This window comes from Aspergillus wentii, assembly GCF_001890725.1.
Source record: "Aspergillus wentii DTO 134E9 unplaced genomic scaffold ASPWEscaffold_3, whole genome shotgun sequence".
Classification (NCBI taxonomy): Eukaryota; Fungi; Ascomycota; class Eurotiomycetes; order Eurotiales; family Aspergillaceae; genus Aspergillus; species Aspergillus wentii.
In genome coordinates, this window is record NW_024467834.1 from 251,626 (window position 1) to 278,776 (window position 27,151).

Consider the following 27,151-nt stretch of genomic DNA (forward strand, 5'->3'; position numbering starts at 1 on the left):
CTCGTTGTGCTTTCTCTAGTTGCTTTAATCTACCTCCCTAGTTCGGGTTCTTCAGGAATTAGGTTATTGCAACATAAGGTAGCGTGGCCATAGTCGACATTGGCAAGACAAGATGGTCGATCACTTTAACCATCCCTGGGCAGTCTCCAGGGCCCCCTCCTGGCGCACCACCCGTCGATACTGACTATCAGCTTGCTGCAGCAGATCGATTGGATGACCCTGCTCCACAATCTTCCCGCCGTCCATCACCAGAATTCGATCCATCCAGGCCAGGCTCGATGCCCGATGTGAGATGGCCAGAATCGTCGTCGTAGGCGGCAGATTCTGCAGTGCCTGTTGGAGCCATATGTCGCTTTCCGCGTCGATGTTTGCATTTGCTGTACGCATTCATTGTGATCAGCAGGTGCTTGATGACGACTGTTAAATTGGAAACTCACCCTCGTCTACTAATAGCACCCTCGGCTTTTGCAATACCGTCCGCGCTGCGCACACCAGCTGTCTTTGTCCGGCGGACATATTGGAGCCGCCACTCTCTACCCGCATCTGCAACCCGCTCGTGTCTAATTTGGCCTGCTCCGCAGCTTCGGGCAGTGCAAACACTGCATCGACGTTGCACACCCGCAGTGCTTCCAACAACTCCTCATCCCGATGCTGCTCTTTCGGATCCAGGTTGTCCCGCAGGGAGCCATGGAAGAGCAGCGGCTCCTGTGGGAGCGTGGTGACTGCGTTCCGTAAACGGGATAACGGGATCTTCCGAATATCTACCCCGTCGATGGAAATCGTGCCACCGGTGAGATCGATGAGTCGGGGTAGGGCGGATAGCAGAGTCGATTTTCCGCAGCCCGTACGGCCTACTATCCCGATCCGTTCGCCTTCGCCAGCGTCCAAGGTAATGTGGTCGAGGGCATTTTGTTCACGGGACGGATAGCGAAGGCAAGCATCATGGCACTGGATGCGGGAATTGAACGGCCATTCAGCAGGGAGTATCTCGGGGGAGCAGCCGCTGTCGATATTTCCCTCGCGAGGCAGGAACTCATGGTAGTGCTGTAGACGTTCGATGGAGTTCAGTTCGATCTCCAACGTCGTCACCGCCCATGCCATCAGATCGACATTCTTGGCAATGTTGATGCAAGTTCCCAGGGCTAACCCAGCCTCCACCGTCGGGATGACGCCCTGTTGGCCCAGGATGCCGACGACCACCAGAAGCAAGAGCGAGGCCAGTTCAGCCCGCGTGGTGAGCCATGTGTCGAGAGACGAGCGCATAATGCTCGCGGAGAGGACCCGATCTTGTTCGAGGTAGTACTTTTCGAAGAAGGCATCGGCCCCTTGATAGGCGCGGATTGTGTCAGAGCCTACGAGCACTTCACTCACCAATGACAGGACTGACGACTGCAGAATGGATAGGGTGCGTTTCAGCTCCCCAGCGGATTTGCGGAACCGGTTCTGAATCCAGAAGGTGATGAAGACATACGGTAACATGGCGATCACCGAGTAGGGCGCAGCAGTGACCACCAGAGCCAGGGATGCGACCAAGGTTGTCCCTGCCATCAACAACCCATCAATGCCGTTCATGATATGTGCGTCGATCGATTCGACATCGGCCGAGAGTCGGTTGACGATTCGCCCGACCGGCTGGGCCTGGAAGAATGAATACGGGGCTGCCAGCAGGTTCTGCAAAATGCCGTCGTGGATGTGATGGCTTGCCCGGACACTCCCACGGACCAGGATCAGACCCAGTATGCCGGTGATCAAGGCCTGCACCGCGATAAGTCCAAGATACACCGCCAGGTACATATTGCTGGCCAGTTGTAGCCGGTCTTCGGCCCACCACACAAACCAGTAATTCGATATTGCCCGGCAGACTGTCAGGAGGATGACCGTCACGGCAATCAGGGCACACTGCTTCCGGCCACCGATCTGCTCCCCGTAGTATTTGATCAACCGAATCCGCTCGTCCCCCGATGCCTTCTCTTCGGCTTGAATGAGACAGGCGGCATCCTGGGCCTGTGCAGCTGTCTCCCTGTGAAAAGTGTCGTCGATCTTGTGATTGTCTTGGATGGCCGCATCATCCGTCCGGTCTGAGCCGGATTCTGCAGTGAACTGTAGCTGCGCACCTCGCTCAGTCATCCATTGCCGGCTGCTTCCTTGGAAAGTCACACAATTCTTCTCCAGGACAATCACATTCTGGGCGCGGGGGAGATATGATAGCTGGTTTGTAACTGGTTGTTGATACGTGGATAACTCAGCTCTTGCACTTGCCAACAATTCAAAGAACACATACCTAAAACGACTGTTTTTCCCAGTTGAACAACACTTGTAAATAGACGATCGGCCACCGCTTTATCCACGGCTGCGAGCGGATCATCAAGCAGCAGAATCGACGCATCCGAATACATTGCTCGAGCAAGCGCGACACGGGCTCGTTGGCCACCACTCAAATTGCTGCCGGCCTCCCCGACAGACGCCTGATCACCCGCCGGGAAGAGGGCAAAATCAGCCTCCAATGCACAAGCCTCGATAATACGGCGGTAGCGGGTCTGATCGTAGGGTTTGAGAAAGGTGATGTTTTCTCGCAAGGTCCCGGAGATCACCCAAGGGCTCTGTGATACATATGCCAAATCCCCTGTTCGCGTCACTCTTCCAGAGAGGAGAGTCAACTCCTCCATTATTGCGCCAAGCAGACTGGATTTGCCGCTGCCCGTCTCACCAATGACCATTGTCAACTGGTCTTTCTGGATGTGGAGATCGCGAACGGTGAAGGTGTGATACTTTTCCTCAGCTTCTTCGTGGGCATGAGGATAGCAGAATATCACATCGTCCATGCTGATGGCAGGCGCTAGTGGTGTCACACTTTCTGAAATCTGGTAATCGGTGTACTCCTCTGAGTTTAAAAAGTCACGGATCCGCACCCAGCAGGGCCACATAGAGAACTGCCTGGAGAAAGACAGTGAAGTCTGGGATACTGGCTGATATAACATATTAATGTAGGCGAGAGTGGGGAATATAATCTCTGGGGATAGTGAGCCATCAAGCAGATAGTAGGCAAGAAAGGTCGCCCCCGCTGCCATCCCAGGAACAGCCTGATTAAAGGAAGTGAAGAGACAGAACGTCAAGTTCATCCATGTGGTTAATGCTCCCAGCTGTGATTTGCGGAACGATTGGATCATCTTATAGAAGACCGGCTCATAGGCCAGAAGCTTGACTCCCTTGATTGCATACAGCAGGTCCCGAAAACAATGAATCCGGTCATCGTTGATGCAACTGTATTGGAAGATGGAACGACGCATACCCACATTGGCGAACATTTGTGCACAAAGACAGAGCACCATAATTATCACTCCTGGCCGTTCTTGTTAGCAAGTGACTGCCGTCTGCATCAATCCAGCCATACCGCATAGGCCGGACAACCCAATGAGCCGAACAATAAGGACCATAATGAATGCTAACTGCAGTGGAGCGCTCCAGATCTCATGGACTTTGAGTATATAGTTCTTGATGAACCTGACATCATTTGTGCTGAGATTGATGATTTTCCCTGCGGGATACGCCTTCCGGCTTTCGGGGGATAACCGTAGCCCATGTTGGAAGATGGCGCTACGCAACATCGTGTCGATCTGGTTTGACTGGACTCGGCATATTTGATCTTTGGCACAGCGCGATAATGTGGCCAGGAAGGTAGCGGTTGCCAAAAATACAAGGTAGCTTACGTTGTGGAGGTCCTGCAGGAACAAATGGAGAGCAAAGGGTGCCGCGAGCAACGCGCAGATGGCACACGCCTGGAATGAAGATTGTTATTTAGACGATTGCATCTCTATTTATATATACCGGAGTTATAGGGGTAATTTCCTACCTCTAGAAAGCCCCCTATGAGCAAAAGTCCAGCAACATCCCACTGCCAGAAAAACTCCCATTTCCTTCCCTCACTTAACGGTCGGAACCGAGCCTGCAGATAAGCCGTAGATTTGGAGAAATAAGGAAGAGATTCATTATCAAAGGTGCCATCGATGATTTGGCCAATTGGGCGATTGAGCCACAGCTGGAATGGAGACACGCTATAGGCACGGAAGTCTTTCTGGGGGGTTGGGACATCGTCCGCCGGGTCAACGCTGGGTAAAGGTTGGAATACGTGGTGCTGAGAGAGGCGGGAAAACAGCCCGTTGATAAAAGTCATGTTTTTGATTCTGTATCCATGCAGAGACGACTCTGCGTCAGGAGTTGGCAAAAGAACAGGAGAAATATTCCACTGAAATAAACCCAGAGCGGCGAATCTTCACATTATGGTGTTATTTATTTTTTATTTCCTAGCATTCCTGCTATTGTCTGATTACATCATGATCATCCCTTGGATTTCATTCGAATGATAACCATGGTTTAACAAAGTCGGATTTTAGTTGGGGGAATAAGCAGGGCTGCAGGAGTCTATGTCTCATAGGTCGCCTTCATCTCAAGCACAGGTATCACAGTGGAGATGGCGAGCTGAACTATGTATTCATTGGGACCAATTGCATCAATTAGAGTTTGTGATTTGATCACATCTAAGCTTAGCTGACAGAAGGGGTAGAACTCTTGTCACACCCTGTATCGATCCTGACTCACCCCTGGATCCGTACACACCCCAGGCGCCGATCAGGCTACGCCCCCTTCCATTTGTAGTTTAGTATATTAGTCACGTGGCCCATGGCGGCGGCAATTTTTTCATTTCAATTTACATACAAAATTGACCTGTAGCAAAATAGTAAAAAAAGCCTTAATCTCTGCAGTTTTTTAATCATGAAAAAGTTATTCTTTATCAGCTAATTAGATCACGCCATTCAGAAATCCTTTGCAACTCTCGCTACGCTCTGCCACGCTTCTGTAACGGATGGTTGCTATATTGCCAAGAGAGCTGCTTATGTCATGTATACCTACCATTTTCATAGCATTTTAATGATGTAATCATCCCATACCCCTCTTTTAGAGGTGATCAATAAATATATTACTCCTTCCTCTAAGAATCAGACTTATTATCATAAGATATATATTAAAAACCAATCTATTAGTCTTCTTTCCTATTTCGTTTAGCGTTGCACTGGGCGGGTCCCCCGATAGGTTTATATCAGGCTGGCCTATTTAGGTAGTGGTACTAGCCTGATATAGTTAGATCCATGTCTAGTCATCCTGAAAATTTCAGCTGTTTTTCTATTACCGTCGGGTATTTCATTATATATATATATTTTCACTACCTCTATACCATACCATGACAATTTAAATAAACGTAAATTCCTCATTGATAAATATGTCTCTATATATCTGTCTTATAAAAAAAAAAAGGAATAGAGAAAAAAACGACTTTTTTAGTATGACTGTAACCGGCTTCGAATAAGTCACTTGACGAGGTGGTATACGAATCGGTTGGTAGCAAGTGATTCGACTGCTATTCACTGGGTATGCGCAATGAGTAGCTGAAGTAGGTTCTCGAATAGTACGTATTCGATTGATCAAGACGAATTGCTTGACGACTACGTCAGCAATTCTAGCCATATATATATACAAGTCCCATTTGCCATCAATCGCAATTCCACAGTAGCTAGGTATTTGATCTATAGCCGACCCATATAGAAGAGCTCTTTCTGAAATCCAGCCTGTATATACGGGAGGAACCGTGCGATGCGAGCACATTGAATATGGAATAATCCAATTTCGTAAGTAATTCTGGCAAATTAAAATAGTAAATTCATATGCAAACCAAAACATAAGAAATTCATTATATATACAACTAAATACACTCTATTTCAATCGTTAGAGTTGAGCGTTTCGGCAGCATTCCGACTGGACCACCCGCGATGCGCCGTTCTGGTTCGAGGGCACGTCCAGCGATGGATTGGCCGTGAAGAAGTCGGATGGACGGATCATGACCTGGAAGGTTTCAACGGGCCTATCATTGTTAGTTTCGTCGATCAAGAAGGCATAGTAGTCAACTTACATGACGGGCCAATCCTCCACTCGGGGATTGTGTGTAATGCCAAAGCTGTTCCAGACGACGACATCGGTATCAACAACCGAGTCTCCTCGTTTGACGGCGTCAGAGACACCCTCGACCTCCTGCTGACTTTGGAGCGTGTAGCGACCACCGGCGTAGAGCTCACCGTCACGGTGTTTTGTCACCCAGACGTGGTGCTGGGCAAATTGTGCCCGACGGGCTTGGACCGAGTCGGGATCCGCAAGCAACAATTGTGTTGCGAGAGGAGTGAACTTGTAAGCAACATTGTGGCCGCTTATAGGGTTTGTCTTGTGGGGGTTGATGATCTTGACAACCCGATTGAGCTCGGGAGCCGCATCCAGCCAGGACGCACGCTCCACTGTTTGGTTTGTGACCTTGTAGAAGTTACCGTTGGGGTTGGTGGCAGCGTTCATGGGCTGACGGTGTGACTCTTCAATCACGACGGAGTTGTTAGGTCCATCGACGGCGGGGTCCATACGCAGACAGAAGATATGCTGGTGGTTCTGGGCCAGGACACCGCCGCTGACCACGTTTCCGTAATCACTGGTCTTTCCGGCGTCGATGTTGACCACGTTCAGAATACCAGTCGCGCGGGCTTCGACTGTCATGCCACCGGACTGGTCAAACTTGTAGGCGAAGATGTACTCGTAGTTAGCCAGGGTGATGATGAATTGAACCACGAGTTCGCGGTGGCGAGTAACGACTGCGCGGCCAGTGCGCCAGTTGGAGTGTTTCCAGGCAATGCCATTGTCTTGTTCATGCAAGCAGATAGCATTGGGGAGTTTCTGGGCTGTGCCATCAGGTCCAGTCATGATGGCATCAAAGTACTTGATAACACCCAGACAGTCACATCCAATGGAGAGGTTGTTGGCCATGTTTCCACCACCACCGTCACCGAAATCGAAAGCCTGTTTGCGATGGAACGGAGGACGAGGGTCGGCGTATGGAACAGTCTGCAAAAGGTCAGCCGCCGATACCAACATCCCGGGTGGAATTGGAATTACTTACCATCTCACTAACACTCAACCGATGCATGATACTGCGGCCATCATACCACACATCGTGAATAGTAGCACCCTCACGAGGATTAAAGCCAACCCGGAAACTCCACTTCTGCCACTCAACCAGCGACTCATTCGTAACCCGAAACGAAGGACCCTCCGGCTGCACAATATTCAACGGTTTCAAATCCTTTCTCGTCCCCTCAGGGAGCAGCTCTGGCACGTAGTCCGACGCCTTGCAGTGGCCGATAATATCGCGCTTGAAAGTCTGGTCAAACAGACCCTCGCCCTTACCACCGGTAGCCGGACGATCGACACGGATGATTTCCTGAGTGTGAGCATCCATGACGGGGATCAAGGGCAGTGGGTAAGAGTAGAAGTTGGCGTCGGGGTTGTTCTTTCGCTTGTCCTGTGCAAAGCAGAGACCTTGGAAGTATCGCCGGTTCTCGTCTGTGTGGTCCAGTCCTCCGTATGGCCAGGGCTCGATAATGACCTCGAAGCCTTCAGGGAGAGTGAACTCCGACAAGGCCTTCTGAAAAAGAGGGGATGCGAAGCATCTCTCGACTAGAGTATCGAATTCGCTCCTGTGGAAGTGCGTTAGTATAGCTTGAAGGGCCGGGTTGGTTTGTATACATACAGAGTCAAAGAAGCATGGTGCTGCTTGCCGACGACACGGTGGCTGGTGACCTTCCTCGATGGAATCTCGACGATGGACTCATTAAAAGAAGGAATGCGATCCGCACCGATTATGTCGTACTGACAGATGGCAAGACGGGGAGGACGCGGGGTAGTAGGACTGAGGCGGCCAGAGTGTTCGAGCGCAAGGAACTCACGCAACTGAGCCTTGGGAGGTTCAAGTAAGAAGATCTCCCGAAAGTCAATAACTGTGTTAGGATGCGAAGCAACGACAACATCGCGAGCGGTGTTTGTCTCCGACTCGGAGAGCTGAGCAAGAGGATGAGGATTCATGGTGAGTAGATGGATGTGAGGAATGGAATTCAGAAAGAAGAGAAAGAAGAGGGGAAGCTCTTATTTAAGACACAATCAAGTACCTGTATTCCCTTGTACTAGACAGGCAGGAATAGCCGGTTCCTGTGCGTCGTCTGGGGAAGCTTCTGTAACTGCAGATGCAGTGTCACTGGTTGGCGTATCTCTTTCCCAAACCGGCCAAACCAGCGCTATCGGAAGCTCGGAACGATCGGAATGCTTCCACAGCGGAATTTCCGCCGCCACGCGATCTCAACATGCGATCTCGATAGGTCAGGAATGCGGGGAGAGTTAGTCAGAGATTGTTATAAAGACGATACGTATCATGATATGAGTAGTATTTTGAGTTTATCATTATCTCGTCATATCTATCAGGCCATTCGCAGAAGGACCAAGACATAATCTACAATCGCAGTATATATAAAGCCAATCCCAACGCCATATAATTACACCCGCACTAAAAGATCCGCGTGATGCTTGGTTTCATCCATAACGGCTTCTCGCACTCGCGAGCCTTTCGCCATGCTGCGATCTTTTGGACGTCCCAGCCGGACGAAAGCCGGCTGCCGTCGGGAAGGGCCTTTTTGGCTCCTCCGAGTCGCACTGTGCCGACAAACACGCAATGCCCGGAGGAGTCGTAGGTGTATTGAAGACATGTTGGGTGATCATGACAGGCAGCTTTGCATGCTTCCATCGAAGCGTGGCCTGGGGAATCGGGCTCTTGCCAACCGCCCCAGTCACCGTTGTCCCATTCGGTTCTTTGGGAAAATGTGCCCAATTGGAGGTAGTCCAACAGATCGGAATAGAGGATAGGTTCCTATCCACGTTAGCATTTGTGAAAACAGCCCATGAGAGTGGATCGACAAACCTTTCTATTCCACTTCAGAGCAAACTCGGACAAACCCTCCAAATCCTTAAGCAGCGACTTGTGCAGGGTGATGACCGGCTGACACCAGTACGCATCATCGAATGGAATTCCATGTAGCGCATGAGGATTGAACATAGGCCACAGCCCAGTCAACTTCACGCCCGCCTGGTATAAAGCCCATCCTAGCACGGAATCACCACAGCAGTCTCCCCGGACCATGTCCTCATAACGCTCACTCAACGATGGCGATGTGTATTCCCCGTACGGCCCAGACTCCCGGTGAACCAATTTCTGAACCGCGGCAGTCGAAATGACAAACCCGGCACCTCCGTAGGCAAACCAAGTCGTCTCATCCTTATCCCGGCTACCCGGCGACGGAGAGCCCATATAAACAGGCGCATCGGGGTTGTAGTGATCGAGCAGTCGGAACAGATTATCCCAGAACAAAAACGTATCACTCTCGAGGAAAACAAACCATTTCGCCGACGGGTTTATTTCGTACGCCCGTTCGACCATGGGAAGAAATTTAAAGCGGTCCAATCTCCACCCTTGTGCGCCGTCAATTTTACTCTGCTGGGTATTCCTCGACAATGTCTCGTAGGCATCAAAGTCGGTATTGTTGATGTGGTAGGACACGGGCAGGGAACCGATGACGTCGTGAGCATGGTGCGATTGAATCTGTTCGTCCCGGTCGGATACGATGATGAGGTTGGAGATACAGCGAGTGACCGTGGCGAGCTGCGTTTCGATACGGTCGCGGGGTTCCGAGGCGCCGATCTTCAAGACGACCTGGACCCGCGAGAGGAGTTCCGTGGGAAAAGCAGCACAAGCATCCTTGGCCGGAGCGCCGGAAGGCGAGGGACGGAATCTGGAGACGGTATCCCAGGTCCAGTAGTCTGGTTCATTTTCTGGTGGAGAAGAAGAAAACGAAGGTGTGTGTGATAAAAGACGAGCGTTGGGAGGGCCTCGGAGGCTCAAAACGGAGAGGACGATGAGGGCGAAGAGCACAAGGCCCGGGACGGTGATACGGCGGGAGGCCGTAAGCATTGGCATTTTTGGTTTCATAGACTTCATGTCACGAGTAGATTAAAGATAAAAGGAGGGGAAGATGAACGGCATCACAGACGCATGGCGAGGAAGAATCTGCTCCTTGGAGGATTGCGACGAGGAAGAAAAGAGGAAGAAAGAGAGAGAGAGAAGCGAGATGAAGGAAGCGTTACTGTCGATTGGCAGGGGAAAAACCAGATTAATGATGCCCGAGACTCAGCGACTAAACATCTTGGCGGACCACCGGACAGAACCGTTCGCCAGCTATAAATAACCCCACTTTTTTGATATCACTCGTCCCATTTCTTTCTACTTTTTCTGATCTTCTATATACTCATTCTCACATACATAATATAATATAACATGCAATGTACGCTGCACAACATCAATTCCAACTGACTGCATTTTCTTATCATCGGCGGCAATGATGGTGTCACGCCCCACCAGCCCCACTCCATCTCCCACTGCGGACGATCATAGGCTGTGACAGCCGGACGCTCTCCAATCAATGACTGCTTGACTCGCCTGAGACGCCGCAAAGCGGGGCCCGTGCAGTCTAGGCCGGGCCGCACGTTGCCTGGATAGGGCTGGCTTCATTGCGATGGACATTTTGGATAGATATTTATGACAGGTATAAGAGCATAAGTAGGTATTGGATAGACTCAATTTCAGGATCAGGTCTTGGGTCGTGGGGGCCAACACAGCCTCATTGAACGAGCCAGGCGGCGAGGCTGGCAGAATATATCTGGCAGCGGAGCTAACTGTTGACAAGGCTGGACTATCGATATTATTAAAAAGAACTATCTATTCCCAGCTAATGCACAAAAAATAAGACACCTAGTCTGATATTCACACTCTAACATAATATGCCTCTACTCAACCTCCCCTGGGATATCCGCGAAATCATCCTCCACTACGCCGTCAACTCGCATAGTCCGCCCCCCCAATCCCCATCCAACCCAGAACAGCGCGAGAAACATCGCACAGGAAACTACGGCGATGCCTGTCTCAGGTACCAAAAAGTAAAGCATCATCTCCAACCCGGCCCGTCCCTGCTGTTAGTCAACCACCAAATCCACGAGGAAACAAAACTTGTCCTCCAAAATCTCGGCCCGATCATATACGCCGTCGATGTGATGATCGTAAACGAAACAGAAATCTGGCCAACATGGCTCCGCAACCCAGTTTTGCCCGACCACGTTGACGAAGTGCACGTTACATTCCGCCTGTTCGGGCACTGCGCGGAGAAGAAGATAGAACCACTAGACGATGTCTTCGAAGAAGCGCGCAGGCATGGAATACATTTTGGCATATTCGATTTAGCATGGGATTTTATCAACGTGGGGCCAATGTATACAAGCAGCGCATATAAGCCGTTTGAAAAATGGAAAGGAAATGTGAAGAAGATAACCGTCGACTTTCGATCACAGGATGGTCTGGAATATCCATATCCACCAGAGAAAATCACATACGAGCAATGGGCCAGCAACTATATTGGGACTGCCCCGGTAGACGGACCAGATCTATCATCGTATGCGACGCGGCCAGAGTGGTTTGCAAGGCATACAATGGAGTATATGGCAACCAGGGTGACAGCTAACGGAAGTGGATATGGACGAGAATTCCATGAACGAATTGGACATGTTGATCATATGGTGAATGGGGAGCTGCGAGGATCACAATCAGTTGGCAAGATCGTGGCTAATTGTAACGATGGATGGTGGAGGGAAAGGACAATAAAGAGGCGGAAAGAGACTGGATTGGATTGATCAATGATAAAGAAAATATAGATGATATAGACAGATAGATATGGCCAAAGTGCAATCAGTATATAGTAGAAGATAATGCAATAGAATGATGACATCCCAAACAGGAAAGTAGATATTAAAGTGGGGTTAATAAATAAATTAATCATGGTGCAATCATTACCCCTCATTCAATAACTGCAGTAATATAATCTGATATTATCTTATCATATATCGTCCTACTATCAGTTTAATTGCAGCATCCGTCGGGCCTCCGTAGCTGCCGGTGATATTGATTGCATCTCTACAACTCTTCAGGCTTGATGAAGAGAAGACACCTTGGCAAGGCTTGATATGCCGATCCATCCGTGAATATTTATATTGATTATACGGTATAGACTGATATGCATTGTATAACAACATGATTCAGGCACGATAACATCGTCCGGTACCTGCCTCTCTGAAGATGGTCTGTATGCAGGATAGATTGTGGCTTGACAGAATGAGCATCTCCGATTTGTGGACGACGAGATCAAAAGGCACTTGTCTTGTCGAAATCTATCGTTAATTTATTCTTCAGCATGCTTTGTGTCTTCTTCGGCGTCAACTCTGCACAATGTGAGACCTTCACCGTCGAGGTAACATCGTTTCGGACTTCATTCTTGTTCGAGATAGCAATATGGATTGATATCTACAACATGGCTTCTGGCGGATAAAGAATGATCAACTCATCTATAAATTGATGCTCGTCCACCGTCGATCTCTCCTCATCAGCACTCATCTCAATCAGACACAACAGCCCGGGTTCAATTAACAACCAGTACAACTACACCTCAACCACCAAAATGAAGCTCTCCACCATCATCGGCTCTACCCTCTTTGCCAGCGCTGCCCTCGCAGCTCCGCGCACTGCCCACCGTCAAGCTCGCAAGCAAAAGAGCCACCCTCCCTACAAGCCCGACACCAAAGAAGCCCTGCACCTCAACGGCACCACGCAGGCCGAATACAGCTCCAACTGGGCCGGTGCCGTCCTCATCGGCCAGGGCTACAACAAAGTCACCGGTGAATTCACCGTGCCCACTCCTTCCGGCGGCGGCAGCTCCTTCGAACAATCCTGCGCCTCCGCCTGGGTCGGTATCGACGGTGATACTTGCTCGTCTGCGATTCTGCAAACCGGCATCGACTTTTGCGTGCAGGGCGGTTCTGTCTCCTTTGACGCTTGGTACGAATGGTACCCCGACTACGCGTACAATTTTGACAACTTCGACATTTCCTCCGGCGACAAGATCAAGGTGACTGTCGATGCTAGCTCCAAGACGACGGGCACTGCTACCGTTGAGAACTTGACCACCGGCAAGTCGGTTACTCACACCTTCAACGGTGGTGTTGATGGTGACCTGTGCGAATACAACGCTGAATGGATTGTTGAGGACTTTGAGTCTGGTTCCAGCCTTGTTCCGTTTGCCGACTTTGGTACTGTTGTCTTTAGCTCTGCTGAGGCGACGACTGGTGGTGAGACTGTCGGTCCTGACGGTGCTACTATTATGGATATCAAGCAGAATGGTCAGGTTTTGACCTCTTCTTCTGTTTCTGGTGGTGAGGTTACTGTCAAGTATGTTTAAATCTGGACTTGATTTGAGGTGGTGATGAAAGTGGATGGGATGGATGGACAGGGTGAGAAGATGGTGAAAATGCAGTGTTATTTGCTTGTTAGTTAGAGTAGTTGTGAATTGAATGGTTTGTTGCTTAGTATTTCTGGAATACTACAACTCCATCCTCTCTTTGTATAGATCAGTAAACCCCAACTCGCGTAGTCGAGCAGCATACGGACCACCATCAGTAGCACCAACAGGTTTACTCTCTCCAAGAACACGCCCATTCCCATCAATAGCCTCAGCCCAGAAAGAATCCCCACTGTTCACACCAACACCAACATTAAAACTCGTCTCAAACCCAGTCCTCTCCGTCCTTCCCAACAACAACCTCTGACCATCTCTCTCCAGATTAAACCGCCAGTATCTAACCTCTGTATCTCCATTCCACGACACAAACAGCAACACACGATCACCCGCTTTCAGTGCAACAAGCGCGGTATCCTCACTCGCCAATCCAGTCCAATTCGCTCGGAATCCACGATAGCTGTGTACATTCCTATGTGGCTCTGAGTCCAGATACGCATGGTACAGCACCGTTCCATTCTCCGCAAACTCTGTGACAGCGCCTGCCTGCCCCCAGTTCACGAATATATTCCCACTATCTAGGAACTGCGTATTGCCTTGTGAATTCGCAAGAAGGGAGTCAGGCGCTGGATAGGTGCGTAACTCGCTCGCTGTACCAGCTGTATGGTTAAGCTCGATGAGCCGTGCGCGTGAGAAAGCGCTGATGTTGCGAGCTGACGATGAAGCTGAATTATCGAAGAGGGAGATGCGTTCAATAGAGCCATCAGGTGAACGATATCGAAGTCTTGCATCGTGCTGAAAGGCAAAGTGCACGTTATCAGGAATGCTGAAATTTGATCCAAAACGACCTCCAAGCTGCCAGAGGATATCGCCAGTGACACCGTCTATCTTGAAGATAGCTGCGTAGTTGCGTGCGGAGATGAGATAGTTCCCCTCATCGTCCTTTTCGATACTGTTGAGATGAAAGTAATCCCACGCATTGGTTGATGTGAATGCATTAAAAGAACCACTCGTCTTCAACGGCAGAGAACTGCCATCCGGACTGACATGGTCCAGGCTGTACCACTCAAACAACAACTCTCCAGTCTCCAAATCGAGCTCCTGGAATCCATGCGAAAGAATCCAATCCTGACCTTTGACGCCTCCATACGGGGATAGGTCAAAGGGAACAGAAACAGGCACCTCAACCAGCACAGTCCGCCCATTCACAACCTCAAACTCATGCCCGGAGACCAGTTGATGGGATGCTGCGCGAACAACCTGTAACGTCTGGTATTTCTCATCAAGAATAACATGATCCCCATACATGCGTCCATGGAATGGGTCTAGTAACCCCTGAAAAGCACGTAACACAGGCTTGCCGTTTACTATGGTCGGGCTGAAATCAACCACGGTTCCTCCGAGATAGCCGACGCTGGACCAGACTAGGTCCCCATTATCGTGGAAGATGTATGCGGCTGGTTGTTCGGGGCCGACACTTTCATCTGTGAAGCCTGAATTTGCTGTGATGAAAATGTAGCCTGGCTCAGTGGATTGAGATGGAACGGTGATGTTGAGTTTTGGGGGTGAGAGGTCTGGTCGGGAGAGATATTGCCAGTCTGCAGTAGTGGTTTGCAGAAGAAGACTGAGAATGGCAAGGTATTTAGCCATGATGTATGATCTCTATCGTTGACAGAAAAGAAGTTCTGTTCCATACACTGTCCTATATAGATGTTATGAGGGGTAAATGATATCAATATCTCTTCAATCACGCCATGCATGATGCGATGGCCAACCTCTGGGTAAAGAGAACGCGAATAATAAAATCTGATAACAACCTGATGATCCTGGGACACAATTGCAAATATATTCATATCATATTAACTGTTATTGAAAGAGTACGGGCACCAAAGTTAGTAGCTGTCTATCAGTGGTCAGACGTTGAATGGCGCACTTGACACAGCCTGTGGCGTTCAGCCATGGCAAGAAATAATGCTTCTGCTAATATGAACTGAAAGACAATGCATTCTCATATACCCGTGCAATATAATTGAACTACAGTTTGGCTTCATCCTTGAACGCAGCATGATAATCATACGCCAGAAAGCCCGTCCCCTCCACGCAGCCAACATACTCGCAGTCAATATCTTGTGCCCGAACAACACTCGTCTCAACCCAGAGAACCATATTTCCCTTTTCAAAAAGCGGCCCTCGAGGCCCATACGGTTTCATAAAATTCATCCGCAGCCCAACATGCCCACTATTGGTCTTCCCGATGAGCTCCATCGCTGCAAGATCACGAAAGTAAAACAGCTGGATAGTGCGTGCAAAACGACGATGCACGGGAGGCTTATCCCGGACTATATCACTGTCAGGGTCATAGCACATTCTCGCATCGAGAACACCCTTTTCGGGGCCTGCATTCTCGAGATCCTTCATCCACTGCTCGACCGGCCCATCCAGCTTTTCAAACCAGTGCGCTCTTTCCTCGTCGGTCATCCCAGTTCGATCTTGGCCTTCTACCACGAAGCACAGGTTATCCGGGAAATGCGTCAAACGCAAACGGCCCTCGCGGACTGTATCAGTTGTTTTCGCCCGTCGTGGCTCTGGCGTTTCAGATAGCGATGACTGAAAACGCTCCGTGGGAGATGAATCCTCCATCCGGTCGCGATAACACCCCCAATACCCGACTTTCGTGCCGTGGTCAGTAGATGCCCCGAGATGCCCCTGTCCGACTTGGCTTTTGGCACTCGTGTTGAATTGTGTTCGTGAGGGAGAGACAGTCACTATCTCTCGCCAGACACCAGCATCTGGGGGTAGGGAGGCCCAGAAGGCGACAGTGTCGGGCTGCTGCCACCAGGCGTTGAAGTCGGCTTTGGATGTCCAGTATCCAAGCCAGATGCGGGTATTGCCGCCGGATATTCCAGTAGAGATACCATCTTGAATAATGCGATCGACGTGTTTGGCCGAGGGAGTGATTAATTGATCCAAACGGTCGATGAGTGATTGTTGTTTCTCATTTGGACTGTCACCGGGATACTGAACCCCAAAGAGAGAATAGACAAATGGGTGGTCTTTAGGCATGGACATGTTGAGATGATTGATGATAAATGAATCGACTGTCATTTGCCCACCCCCCTCTTTATACATGCATACCTTGGCGGAACGATCATTTCCGCCCCTTTATATGCGAGGCATGCGGGGTTGGGGAAATGGTCGTATCATCGGATATTGGGCTCCAGGTATGAGGCGCAGACACATGGTTGCATCAGCCAAGACTCATATGGCTATTGGTCAATATGGATATCTTCTGTGGCGATTAATGCCTACAGACCTAAGAATAGATGCATATGGACATTTATCCAAAGAATGGGCTGCATGTGTGCCATCAATCGATGCTTAACTAAGAAGAATAGCCTCGTCCATATATCCCTGTAGTGTCGATTGTGACCAAAGATGATTTGGAATTACTTTCTTCCAGACGCATCCCTGCTTTCACTTGACTACGTCAATCTGGGTCTCATTCGACGATGAGCAACACTCTTTCCTAGCCTTGACTTTTATTATATAAATGTGCATACAATGCTTGTTCGACAGTTGATCTATCCCTTGCGGACTCGACTTTTGTATCCCAAGCGCATTAGCAGCCAACAAATCAGGAAGGTAGCTGCATCAGCAATTCGTTATTCCGAAGATGATCTTTTCAGATATACCTCTGGCAGATGGATGTACGTATAATCCTAGCCATTGTCTCCAATACTAACTGGTAGCAGTTACAATGAACATCTACGACTCAGAGAAAGATATCATAAATTCAACATCCCAGCTCTGAAGAACGTCATCAGCGACTCTTTAAACCGTCCAGCATCTGATATAACTTCATTTACAAAATTCTCAGAAGGAGGTTTCAACCGTCTCTTCCAAGCCACCTTCAACGACGGAAAGTCTGTCATCGCCAGACTCCCATACCCATCTACTGTACCAAAGCATTATGCTGTGGCCAGCGAAGTCGCGACGATGGATTATCTCCGGTTACACGGGATACCTACACCCAAGATCTATGCATGGTGTTCCACAGACCGGAATCCAGTTGGGGCGGAATACATCATCATGGAGAACGTAAACGGAATGCCTCTGGGTGAGATATGGTATCAGATGACGGCAGAGGAGATTTGTCAGATATTAAAGCAGGTTGTTGAGATGGAGACGAAGTTTAAGTCATTACAGTTTCCTGCGTGTGGGAGTCTATATTACCAGAAAGACCTTCCATCTGAGAAGAGGGTGCCTTTGCCGGATTCGAATGGCGAGTTCTGTATAGGACCTTCTGCGCATTTTACCTGGTGGCAGGGAGAAAGAACTCAGTTAGATGTTGATCGAGGGCCTTGTACGTATATCCAGAAAGGAATAATTTATTGTACTAACGATAGCAGGGACATCCCCAAATGAAATCTATACAGCCGTCGGCAAACGAGAACTCACCTGGGCAAAACAACACGCAAAACCTCGCCTCCACTACGAGCGTTTATACCGAGAGATCCATAACTTTGCTAAAATGCACCCAGACACTCACATTCAAGCACTCACCGACTACCTCAGATTAACCCCCTATCTGGGCTTCAAGCCTGGCAGTCAACTTAACCGCCCAGTCCTCCGCCATCCAGATCTCCAACCTAACAACATTCTTATTTCCGAAGAGCGTGAAGTGGTGGGACTCATCGACTGGCAACATAGCAGTATTCTTCCACTCTCCATGGTAGCAGGAATACCGAAGCATATACAGAACTACGGGGATCCGGAGTCAGATGCTCTCGTGCAGCCAGCTCTTGACCTGCCATCTGATATTGACTCCATGCCTGTCGATGAACAGGGTCCTATCAGAGAGACGTTCAGAAAGAGATTGGTTCATTTCCTCTATGCTGAGTTTACCAGGATGATCAATGGGGGGCATCTTTATGCTATTTTTAATGATGCGGTGATACTTCATCAAAAGCTATTGGAAAGTGCTGGTACTCCCTGGGAGGGTGATTGGATTAGTCTGCAGGCTGATATCATTCGGACTCTTCAGCAGTGGTCTAGACTCCCTGGTAGCAGTGGATCACCACCACCTATCACATACTCAGATGAAGTCATACGGAAAGTCCTTGGTCTAGATGCAGAGCAAAAAGAAATCGATTCCGCGATGGACTACATGCGAAATGGCATCGGGATTGATATAATAGGCTGGGTCCAGAATGAGGATTATGAAGCAGCCAAAGAAAAAGTTGGTCAGATTAAGGAGAAGACGATTGAATTGGCAGAGACAGAGCAAGATGCCATCACTGCCAGAGATCATTTCCCATTCGACGACTTTGATGAAGATTCTTAAGCTGCACAATCATCATCACGCTGTATATTATCAATACCATCTCCCACTCTCATCGTCAGCTCACAGTACTGGGCCTCTTGCACGGTCTTTGTATCCTTAGCTTTGGCACCATTGGAAAAGTCTGCCCCTTCTCTGAGACGGCTGGCATAGTACTCGCGGTATCCATCACCACCAGGGGCCTTATGGCGATAGGACTGCATTACCCACATGGTATGTCCGGTAGTAGTCTGCTCGCAGTGATCAAGAAGTCTCAGCACCGAAGGAGATATTCCATCTTCCGTCGTTGTGATGAACTTCTCCTTCCGGCGATGATATTCTCTATCAAGTTCGAAGCATTTGTTTTTAAGATATACTTTGGCCTCGTCGACAGAAAGTCCATGGAGACGTTGTAGTATTACCACAGCGTTGATTATGGGGATTTTCCCATCGCTATCTTCATGGGCCTTTAGCTCTTTATCCCAGGAATGATAATCGTTGCAGTAAACGCCGTGTGGTTTTAGAGGCCAAATGCCATGCTGCACTGACTCCTCCTCGTCAAATGTCAGTTTGAGATTGGATGCAAATTTCCCGAATTCCATGGCACAACTAGACCAGTCAACAGCAAATCCAACCACCAAATTCTCTGCATAACTTACGGATAAGCCAGATCATGGATCCTATCTTCCACATACTCGTCAAGTGTACTGTACTGATCAAACCTACCATGGATATCCATTTCTGCTGCTCGCCAGGTATTCCATGTACGTAGGACGTCAGAGCCCATTACTGGGTCAACGGTGATGAATCCTTTAACGGCCTTGGAAAACGCCTGCTTCATCTTTTCCTTCCATACAGGACCCTTCATATGCGCTTCTCTGCGGGAGTTCGATACAGAGTCTTTGACTGTCGACTGCTCTCGTCAGCTGTGCTGTAGACCGCCACCAGCGTAGACATACCTCGTCTGGTTCTGGACAATTCAAATCTATCTACATGAGCTTCAACCAAAGCAAAGCAATGAGAACAAACATACCATCCCAAAAGAACGCTGCCTCCAGCATGTATGCCACCACGCCAAGTCTGTCTGGCAACGCGTCGGGGTACATCATCGCGGCCAGATTTCCACATGGCGTCAAATTTCCATCCACGATGCCAATGTTGTCTACGCCGACTGTGTCGAGATGGAATTGGATCGTCGCATCATCCGCGAGCCGTGCGTACTTGCTTAGCCGGGGTGGAATTGTGGAAAGGTATGACGCATTATTAGCCCGCAATGGAGGACTGAGTATTTGTGAGCGTTCCTTCCATGGATCCGCCATTCTGGGATGATTTTGGTAAATGTGATGCCGCTCTATTCTGCAGGTGAGCTTTTGGTCTGGTATAAGTTGCTTCTTTGCCAGTAACCCTTCTCCTGCACGCGTGTATATTCTCCTACCGAACGTTGTCCAGTGGACAGTCCCCCTCAACGCAATGTTCAACTGAATTCCAATTGCCTATTATCGACAAGTCCTGTGATTCGAATCAGTACTAGCTTCCCCCATCATCTTAAACAGATTCAACCCTAATGCTTTGTTTTTCTCTTGGAAATATCTTCACCGACATTTGGGAGTGTTCTAGATCCCGTGGCTTCATTAGAGAAGGCAACTAAATAGTTACCAAGGCAAACGAACAGGATAGTCGGCATGTCACTAGAATGTCAATTCCTTTCTATCGAACTCTATTACTGCCGTATTTCCATTTTCAAGCACAATCACGTCTCCTCGCACCGCCACCACTGCATCTCGATAGCCAGGGGGCAGTCGAAGAATATTCTGTCCTCGCCAGACGATCCACGTCCCTGTAAAATGCATATTGGCCGAATCTGATTTCGTACCCGACTCATCCGAGAGTGGGTGACTCCACAGTCCTTTGATGTTTTTCAGACAAATGGCGTCCGGAGTAAAATATATCGAATCGAAATAAATGTGATACGGGAATTGATGTTCAATTCCGCAAGTTCTGACTCTGTCTCCAGTTGCAATATCCCAGATATCAACGAGACCACCCTTTTTCAAGGCTGCGATGAGTTTCTTGTCAGGTGAGATGGCAATATAGCCTACACTCGTATTAGGCTGGGGCTTGTAGCTACGAACCTCTCCGGTGATAGGTTCCCAGAGAGTTACTGATGATGAATAGGGAAATACACACGCGACCAGTTTGCCGTCGGAAGAGAACTTAATATCCGCGAAAGGATAACCGTCATCGAGTCTTGCGTCGACTGTTACCTCAAGCGTGTAAGATTTCTCCTTTGCTGCGATACTCCAAACACGCATTGTATGCTCTGTCGACCCAGAGGCAATCCCGTTCCCATCTGGAGAGAATGCGATGGCCATGACCCCACCACGGTCTTCGTGTAGCGTGCAATACTCTTCTCCGGTCAGAGTCTTCTTAACAATGATAGAATGACCCTGGGCATATGCGACCAGCTTGCTATCGGGTGAGAATGCGACGTCTCGACGCTGAATGTCATCAGCTATGCCGATTGAAAATCTTGCTCTTCCGGATGCGATGTCGACCACCGTGGTTTCAGAATAATCAGGGTTCACGGCTATCAACGTATTGTCGGGTGAGAATACAAGCTGTCTAATGTATTCTCTATACTCATGTTGATGGATAACAGATCCTGTCGCACGATTCCGAATCCTAACAGTGCCATTGACTGAAGATGAAACTGCAAACCGGCCATCGAATGATATTTCACATTGGTCGGCAGTCATAAGACTATCATTGACCGGAATTGCCCCCTCGGGTATGGAGTCCCATATCTTCAATGTTCCATCATGAGAAACAGATGCAATAGATTTCCCATCTGGCGTGAATGCAATATCGGTCACATAGCCAAGGTGTCCCGTGAGGCAACCAACTTCTTGTCTCGTCGTGGCATTAAAGATTTTCACAATGTCTCCGGTGCAGACACAGGCGATTAACCCTTCTTTTGGTGAAAATGCAACATTTAAGATGTTTACATTTCCTGTCTCCATGTTATACATCTCCCACGTGGAACAGTTCCACAGTTTAAAGCCTAATTGCTGGGATGACCATGAGATGATGAACTGCCCGTCCGTCGAAAAGGCAATTGAATTGTTACCCTCATTAGTCCAGAGGTTCTGAACCATCAGCCCGGCTGCCAACTGCCTAATATAAATATGACCTTTATGGTTAGCAGTTGCCAGCTGCTTCCCATCGGGTGAAAAGGCAGCTCCGGTAATGAGAGAAGAGTCGGGATCCATAAATGTCGACGTCATTGATTCAGCTTTCATATCCCAGATCTCGATTTGAGAATACCCGTTCTTTAGTGCAAGCAAACTGCAGTCAGATGAAAGTGCAGTCCGGCCTCTCGTGGTACCCGAGCCTTGAGGAATACTCATCACCGATGTCTCCCCTGTTGGAATATTGCAACGCACAATAGACGAGTCGGAAGTAATCAATAGAGCTGAGCTATCGGGTGTAAATGTCAAATCTGCAATATACAGATCAGAATTTCCAAGCACGCAGTACGGTGCTCCTGTCGCTGTGTACCATAGCTTCACCTCCCCCCTCAATGCACTTGATGCAATAAGCTTGCCGTCTGGAGAGATGGAAACATGTTTCATCAAGCGAGACCCACAATCAATGGTTTGTAACAGTGAGCTCCAATTCTGTGAGACTTTAGGCTTTTGAGATATCCATGCAGGAATATAGGATTCGTAGCATCTTCGGATGAGGCTGTTTTCTGGTGTGAAAAGGAGCGCAGAAGAGTATATCTGGAGCGGCGCCTCTTCAATGACTGGTTTGTTTGATAAAGCGAATCTTTTTGCATCCTGAATCATTTCCAGTGTCCGACTCTCCAATGCTGTCTGGATAGTGTCAGTCTTCGTCTAGAAATAAAAACTCGCAATGACTCACGATCGCTTTCTCCAAAGCACTCAACATCAGAACTCCCTCGGCAGTCAGGCCCATCAAACTGAGACCTTCAAGCCAGTGAAGGAAATGTGTCTCCATGAAATCGTGAACCACGTTTGTACAGTCATTCGTGATTTCTGTTTTTATCAAATGGTCGATCCAGTACCGGCAGGCGTACTGAACAAAGGAAGGGAACACTGAATCGATCTTAGACTTCTTGACGTCTTTTGCGAGAGTTCCTGGGTATTTGAGATCACATATATCACTTTTCAGGTGCTGGCTCAAAACGTCCATACACTTCATAAAAAGGTCCTTGTGTGTGGATTTTTCGTCGGTCCAGAGCAGTTCATCCGTGCATCTTTTCTGGTTTGTCAGGAAGTCGCGGAATGAAGGATGCAGCAGTTGAATTGGGCGATTTCCAGTCACTGGAACATCTAGAACCGAGTGAAGATTGCTCAGGACAGCTCGTAGTCTTTTTTCTGGGTGGCCGATCAGCTCGCAAAGAGTGCATACATCCAACGCATCGAAAAGAACAACGATTGAACCGACAATTTCGCGAAAATGCTTTGCCAGCTCTTCTTTCTCGAGACCGTCGCTGTCACCCAGGACAGACTGCTTCAGGATTTGCATGTACATGGCGTCTAACTGTCCCTCGGGCGAGTTGGGGAATATACTACCCTCGAGAAGAAGAGTTAGGCGCTCTTCGGGGTGAGAATACTTCGACGTCTGGACGAACCGGGATACAGTGGCAGCGTAGATGAATAAACAGCTCGACTTCTTCACCAGTAATTGGACACTCTCAATGTCAGGCCACTCTTGTTCTATTTCGTAATTAAGGCGAATGGTTTCGAATTCAGTCGATAGGAAATGAGATATGTCCTTTTCGGTGATATCTGGTTCAATCTCATGGAGAGCAAAGTCTCGGTGGTCGTCTTGAGGTAATCGCCGGAAGCCAAGATTAATCAGACTCTCTGGTCTGCTGGTGATGAGTATTCTAAGTCTCACCGCAGTGACGAGTTTGATTTGTGGCAGGAGTCTAAGGAGCAGTCTGATTGCATCCTCATCGTCGCATTCATCCAAAGCGTCAATGATCATAACGCAAGTTTTTGGCTTCTCGGTCGTTGGCAGGGCATTGAGAGGCTGTATAATCAATTTATTCCACTGATCTTGAAGGCCATCTCGTATGATGTTCGGTGACTCTGATAGAATCGCAGATAGAGTAGCTTTGAATCCAGGAGCTGCTGCCGCTAACTGAGAAGCGATAGTTGTGAACAGCTTCCTTGCACTCCCAAGGTCACCTCGGCCCCTCGAAAAGAAGAAGCTTCCTCCCAGGAGTCCATTTTCGTGGAGGTGATGGGCGATGGTCAGAGCAACGGTTGACTTGCCCGTGCCGGCCATTCCTCTGAGCCAGAATATGGGTTCCGACCAGGGACCCTGGCTCCATATTTTGATTTGCGTCACCAGAGAAGCCCGAGTTCCTTCGAGGCAGCGAGGCTTTTGTTCCCAGAGATGGGAGTTGAACGCAGCATCTTCAGCGACGGGCAGTCGGTCCGTGAGATAGGCCTTCTCGATCGCAGTTGTGCTTTCCCTATCCAGGTCAGAACAGCCTTTTAGTGATGGAGCTACACCCACCGTTGCTCGCGCGTAAGTGCCAATACAATCGTCGTTTTATGTCGAGACAATGCGTCTATGATCTTGTCGACTTCATGGTTTTTCAATGGCCACTTCAGCGCCCGTAGCCCAAACCGGCTCATCAACCTCTTTCCCGTGCTGTCTTCCGGAGGATCCAGACGAGCCACCAAATCCGACAGGGTGAATTGACATTGCTGCACTGCAAAGGCAAGATCGTCCGAAGTTGATGATGAAGGACTTGAGGCTCTTCCTATTGTCGTCTCATCCAGCCCTTTGAGGATTCTCTGCAGAGCCTCCGTCTCGACCTGCAGCCGGGAGATGTCGCGCCTTGCGTCCCTGACACCGGCTGCATACTTGGCGCACAGTCCTGCAACACTGGCAGCCAGTTGGATGACTGCAAACGCATTGGCAGCAGCTGACAGTCCATCCATTGTCGATAGGCTGAGCCAAGATCGTCATGTTGTGATGATGAGGGGAAGGGAAGCGGAGATGGATTCGAGATGAGGGGCATTTGACTGGGTTGTGGAAAGCATGTGATTGGCTGAAAGTGCCCCGCTGAGGATTAATCTTGTCAGAAGAACAAGATACGATTAAACAGCGAGAAATACCTGTGATCATATAGAAATTCCTTTTGCAATCTCTGGATAATGTCAGCATCTAGTGGTAAGTGTTGGTTCATGGTTAGCGGGCCGACCACGGATATATATCGAGTGCAACCGCGGTCCTTTGTCTCAGCCTCATTCTACCTTCCAAGATATTTTTGTCTCCCTGAATATAAATAGAAGCTTAGACAGAGTACACCATTCTTTCATCCCCTCAGAAGCCATTGGAGATGTCCCATTGAAACTTCTTGTGAATAGCAGTATCCACAATACGCATGTCTCAGGGCATGCGTACATCTGAGTATAGCCGTTTATGCGTCGCACAAGATCATTAACCTTATTTCTGCATAAAATCCTCCGAACGGACACAAATTCTTTATGCATTCAACGTCACTGAATCTGCAATTCCAATGATATGCATTTATTCTCCATTGAGCGGAACAGAATGGGGATATCATCTCAGCTGAAAAGTTCATCAAGAACCACAATCTGAGCCATTTTGTCCCCACACAACAGGCGCCAAACAAGAATCGCCCACCGGTTCCTGCTCCATCGACTATCGATTTCCTCCTGTCGATCGCCATCAACGACCCAATCTCCGATCCGTTCCGGCCAATTACATTCCTGGATTCTCTCCGATTTTCAGCTGAATATTTGAGCTGAACCGAACAGCTGGAGTCCAAGGGGCTATAACTAGGACAGGCAGCCCAATATGCCGTGTGTCCAGACAAGCAACCATGCGTTTCTTTCCCTCCCACCTGGCTAGTGCTGGCCTTCTGGCAGCCGCGGCTGTCTCTGCTATTCCTGCCGATATCCCCGCAGAGGACATTGTCACCCGCGATGTTGCGATTCTCGGAGGTGGCGCAACTGGCACATACGCAGCCGTACAGCTGAGAGAGCAAGGCCATAGCGTGGCTCTCGTGGAGAAAAAGGAACGCCTGGGAGGCCATGCTGAGACCTTATATCTGCCAAATGGAAAATACGTCAACTACGGAGTGGAGGGATACTTCAACAACAAGATCACCAAGGACTTTTTCGCCCAGCTCAACGTCGACCACGAACTCCTGCTGCCGGGTTCTATCATCAGCGAGCATGTCAACTTCAAGACGGGAAAGAAGGTCCCGCCTGGAAATGGGATCCTAGGCACTGTCGCAGCAGCTGCCCTCTACCGCGGCGCGATCGAGCAGTTCCACTATCTGTCCACTGGCGCATACTATCTCCCCGACGAAGTCCCCGAAGTGCTTCTCCGCCCGTTCCGGGAATTCGTCAAAGACCACGCGTTGCAAGGAGCGATGGATCTGATTTTCACATTTGCCGAGAATGTGGGCAACCTCTTGGATACCCCATTGCTGTACGTGATTCAGAACTTTGGCATTCCCCAAATCGACGCCCTGCTGGGAGGAGGATACATCCGGCCCAAGAACGGCACCAACGTACTCTTCGACAAAGCAGCCAACTACATCGACGAGCAGAACATCTTCTACGAGTCCACCGTCTCTCAGGCAACACGCAATGCCACCGGCGTGGAACTAGTCATCCAAAGCGCCAATGGAAGTCGCAAGCTCATCCGGGCAAAGAAACTCCTCATCGCCTTCCCACCCACCCCATCCAGCCTGAAGGGATTCGACCTCCGTACTGAAGAATCCTCCCTGTTCGCCAAATGGTTCCACAAGAACTACTACGCAGCCGCAGTCACCAACACTGGCATCCCCGACGGCATCAACGTCGCCAACACCAACCCTGACAACCAGCCTGGCAGTCTCCCTCTTCCTCCATTCCAGTGGGAACTCGAATACTCCGGCGTGCCAGGATACTTCATGACCAAGATCGTTGCCGAAGCCAACTTCACCGCGGAGGATGCCAAGAACATGGTGATCAACGATATCAAACGCATGGGCGAGGCAGGCACCTACTCGACTAAGGAGCCTGAGATTGCAGCATTCGCCTCTCACTCGCCTGAGACGCTGATGGTTCCTATTGATGACGTGCGGGATGGGTTTTATAAGAAGTTGTATGCGCTGCAGGGACAGCAGAGCACGTACTACACTGGGTATACATTCTGCACGGATTACTCGACGGTGCTGTGGAACTATACCAGCAGTGTTTTGGATATGATGCATTTGTAATTGATACCTATACATAATAGTACATTCATAGACGACTGTATTTGAATAGGTCAACCCTGTAGAACGGACACCTACAGTCCAACCACCATTATCGAAATACAATTCACAACAGAGTGGAACTAAATTAGGAAATCGGTGTGCCCCAAATATTATGATTATTCAAAACCTAAATCCCACTTTATACGAGAAGATCGCCCGTCCAGACAAATCACGTGTCTCTATACGAGGTCCCTTTCAACTTCA

General features: G+C 49.1%; 11 protein-coding genes across 11 annotated transcripts; 4 read left to right on the plus strand and 7 right to left on the minus strand.

Moving 5' to 3' along the window:
* Positions 1-120: 120 nt before the first annotated feature.
* On the minus strand, positions 121-4,171 carry ASPWEDRAFT_169905 (uncharacterized protein; the record flags this gene model as incomplete). Its single annotated transcript, XM_040830537.1, has 5 exons — positions 121-377; positions 438-2,219; positions 2,282-3,340; positions 3,392-3,776; positions 3,851-4,171. 5 exons carry the CDS (start codon positions 4,169-4,171, stop codon positions 121-123), a joined length of 3,804 nt encoding a protein of 1,267 aa, XP_040690057.1.
* A 1,344-nt stretch (positions 4,172-5,515) lies between these two features.
* ASPWEDRAFT_37948 (putative copper amine oxidase) lies at positions 5,516-8,108 on the minus strand. The gene is made up of 4 exons (XM_040834797.1): positions 7,619-8,108; positions 6,989-7,565; positions 5,963-6,933; positions 5,516-5,914 (listed from the first exon to the last, which is right to left on the minus strand). Exons 1-4 carry the CDS (start codon positions 7,948-7,950, stop codon positions 5,779-5,781), a joined length of 2,016 nt encoding a protein of 671 aa, XP_040690058.1. The 5' UTR covers positions 7,951-8,108; the 3' UTR covers positions 5,516-5,778.
* Positions 8,109-8,325: 217 nt separating this feature from the next.
* Positions 8,326-10,040, minus strand: ASPWEDRAFT_37949 (uncharacterized protein). The gene is made up of 2 exons (XM_040834798.1): positions 8,837-10,040; positions 8,326-8,785 (listed from the first exon to the last, which is right to left on the minus strand). The coding sequence occupies exons 1-2, from the start codon at positions 9,887-9,889 to the stop codon at positions 8,426-8,428; spliced, it is 1,413 nt and encodes a 470-aa protein (XP_040690059.1). The 5' UTR covers positions 9,890-10,040; the 3' UTR covers positions 8,326-8,425.
* A 537-nt stretch (positions 10,041-10,577) lies between these two features.
* ASPWEDRAFT_37951 (uncharacterized protein) lies at positions 10,578-11,751 on the plus strand. Its single transcript, XM_040834799.1, has one exon. It carries the CDS (start codon positions 10,750-10,752, stop codon positions 11,650-11,652), a length of 903 nt encoding a protein of 300 aa, XP_040690060.1. The 5' UTR covers positions 10,578-10,749; the 3' UTR covers positions 11,653-11,751.
* Positions 11,752-12,399: 648 nt separating this feature from the next.
* On the plus strand, positions 12,400-13,373 carry ASPWEDRAFT_37952 (A4/G1 family peptidase). The gene has a single exon (XM_040834800.1). The coding sequence runs from the start codon at positions 12,474-12,476 to the stop codon at positions 13,248-13,250; it is 777 nt and encodes a 258-aa protein (XP_040690061.1). The 5' UTR covers positions 12,400-12,473; the 3' UTR covers positions 13,251-13,373.
* Positions 13,374-13,391: 18 nt separating this feature from the next.
* On the minus strand, positions 13,392-14,957 carry ASPWEDRAFT_108994 (arylsulfotransferase family protein; the record flags this gene model as incomplete). Its single annotated transcript, XM_040828045.1, has 1 exon — positions 13,392-14,957. One exon carries the CDS (start codon positions 14,955-14,957, stop codon positions 13,392-13,394), a length of 1,566 nt encoding a protein of 521 aa, XP_040690062.1.
* Positions 14,958-15,186: 229 nt separating this feature from the next.
* On the minus strand, positions 15,187-16,457 carry ASPWEDRAFT_37953 (phenylacetaldoxime dehydratase family protein). Its single transcript, XM_040834801.1, has one exon. The coding sequence runs from the start codon at positions 16,374-16,376 to the stop codon at positions 15,342-15,344; it is 1,035 nt and encodes a 344-aa protein (XP_040690063.1). The 5' UTR covers positions 16,377-16,457; the 3' UTR covers positions 15,187-15,341.
* Positions 16,458-16,868: 411 nt separating this feature from the next.
* On the plus strand, positions 16,869-18,651 carry ASPWEDRAFT_49899 (aminoglycoside phosphotransferase family protein; the record flags this gene model as incomplete). The annotated part of the gene is made up of 3 exons (XM_040837346.1): positions 16,869-17,014; positions 17,060-17,670; positions 17,717-18,651. The coding sequence occupies 3 exons, from the start codon at positions 16,869-16,871 to the stop codon at positions 18,649-18,651; spliced, it is 1,692 nt and encodes a 563-aa protein (XP_040690064.1).
* On the minus strand, positions 18,459-20,076 carry ASPWEDRAFT_405507 (uncharacterized protein). Its single transcript, XM_040835345.1, has 4 exons — positions 19,661-20,076; positions 19,587-19,612; positions 19,287-19,540; positions 18,459-19,236 (listed from the first exon to the last, which is right to left on the minus strand). Exons 1-4 carry the CDS (start codon positions 19,944-19,946, stop codon positions 18,648-18,650), a joined length of 1,155 nt encoding a protein of 384 aa, XP_040690065.1. The 5' UTR covers positions 19,947-20,076; the 3' UTR covers positions 18,459-18,647.
* Positions 20,077-20,315: 239 nt separating this feature from the next.
* Positions 20,316-24,611, minus strand: ASPWEDRAFT_25867 (uncharacterized protein; the record flags this gene model as incomplete). The annotated part of the gene is made up of 3 exons (XM_040832782.1): positions 20,316-22,502; positions 22,552-24,136; positions 24,181-24,611. The coding sequence occupies 3 exons, from the start codon at positions 24,609-24,611 to the stop codon at positions 20,316-20,318; spliced, it is 4,203 nt and encodes a 1,400-aa protein (XP_040690066.1).
* Positions 24,612-25,326: 715 nt separating this feature from the next.
* On the plus strand, positions 25,327-27,085 carry ASPWEDRAFT_37956 (uncharacterized protein). The gene has a single exon (XM_040834802.1). It carries the CDS (start codon positions 25,520-25,522, stop codon positions 26,906-26,908), a length of 1,389 nt encoding a protein of 462 aa, XP_040690067.1. The 5' UTR covers positions 25,327-25,519; the 3' UTR covers positions 26,909-27,085.
* Positions 27,086-27,151: the final 66 nt, after the last annotated feature.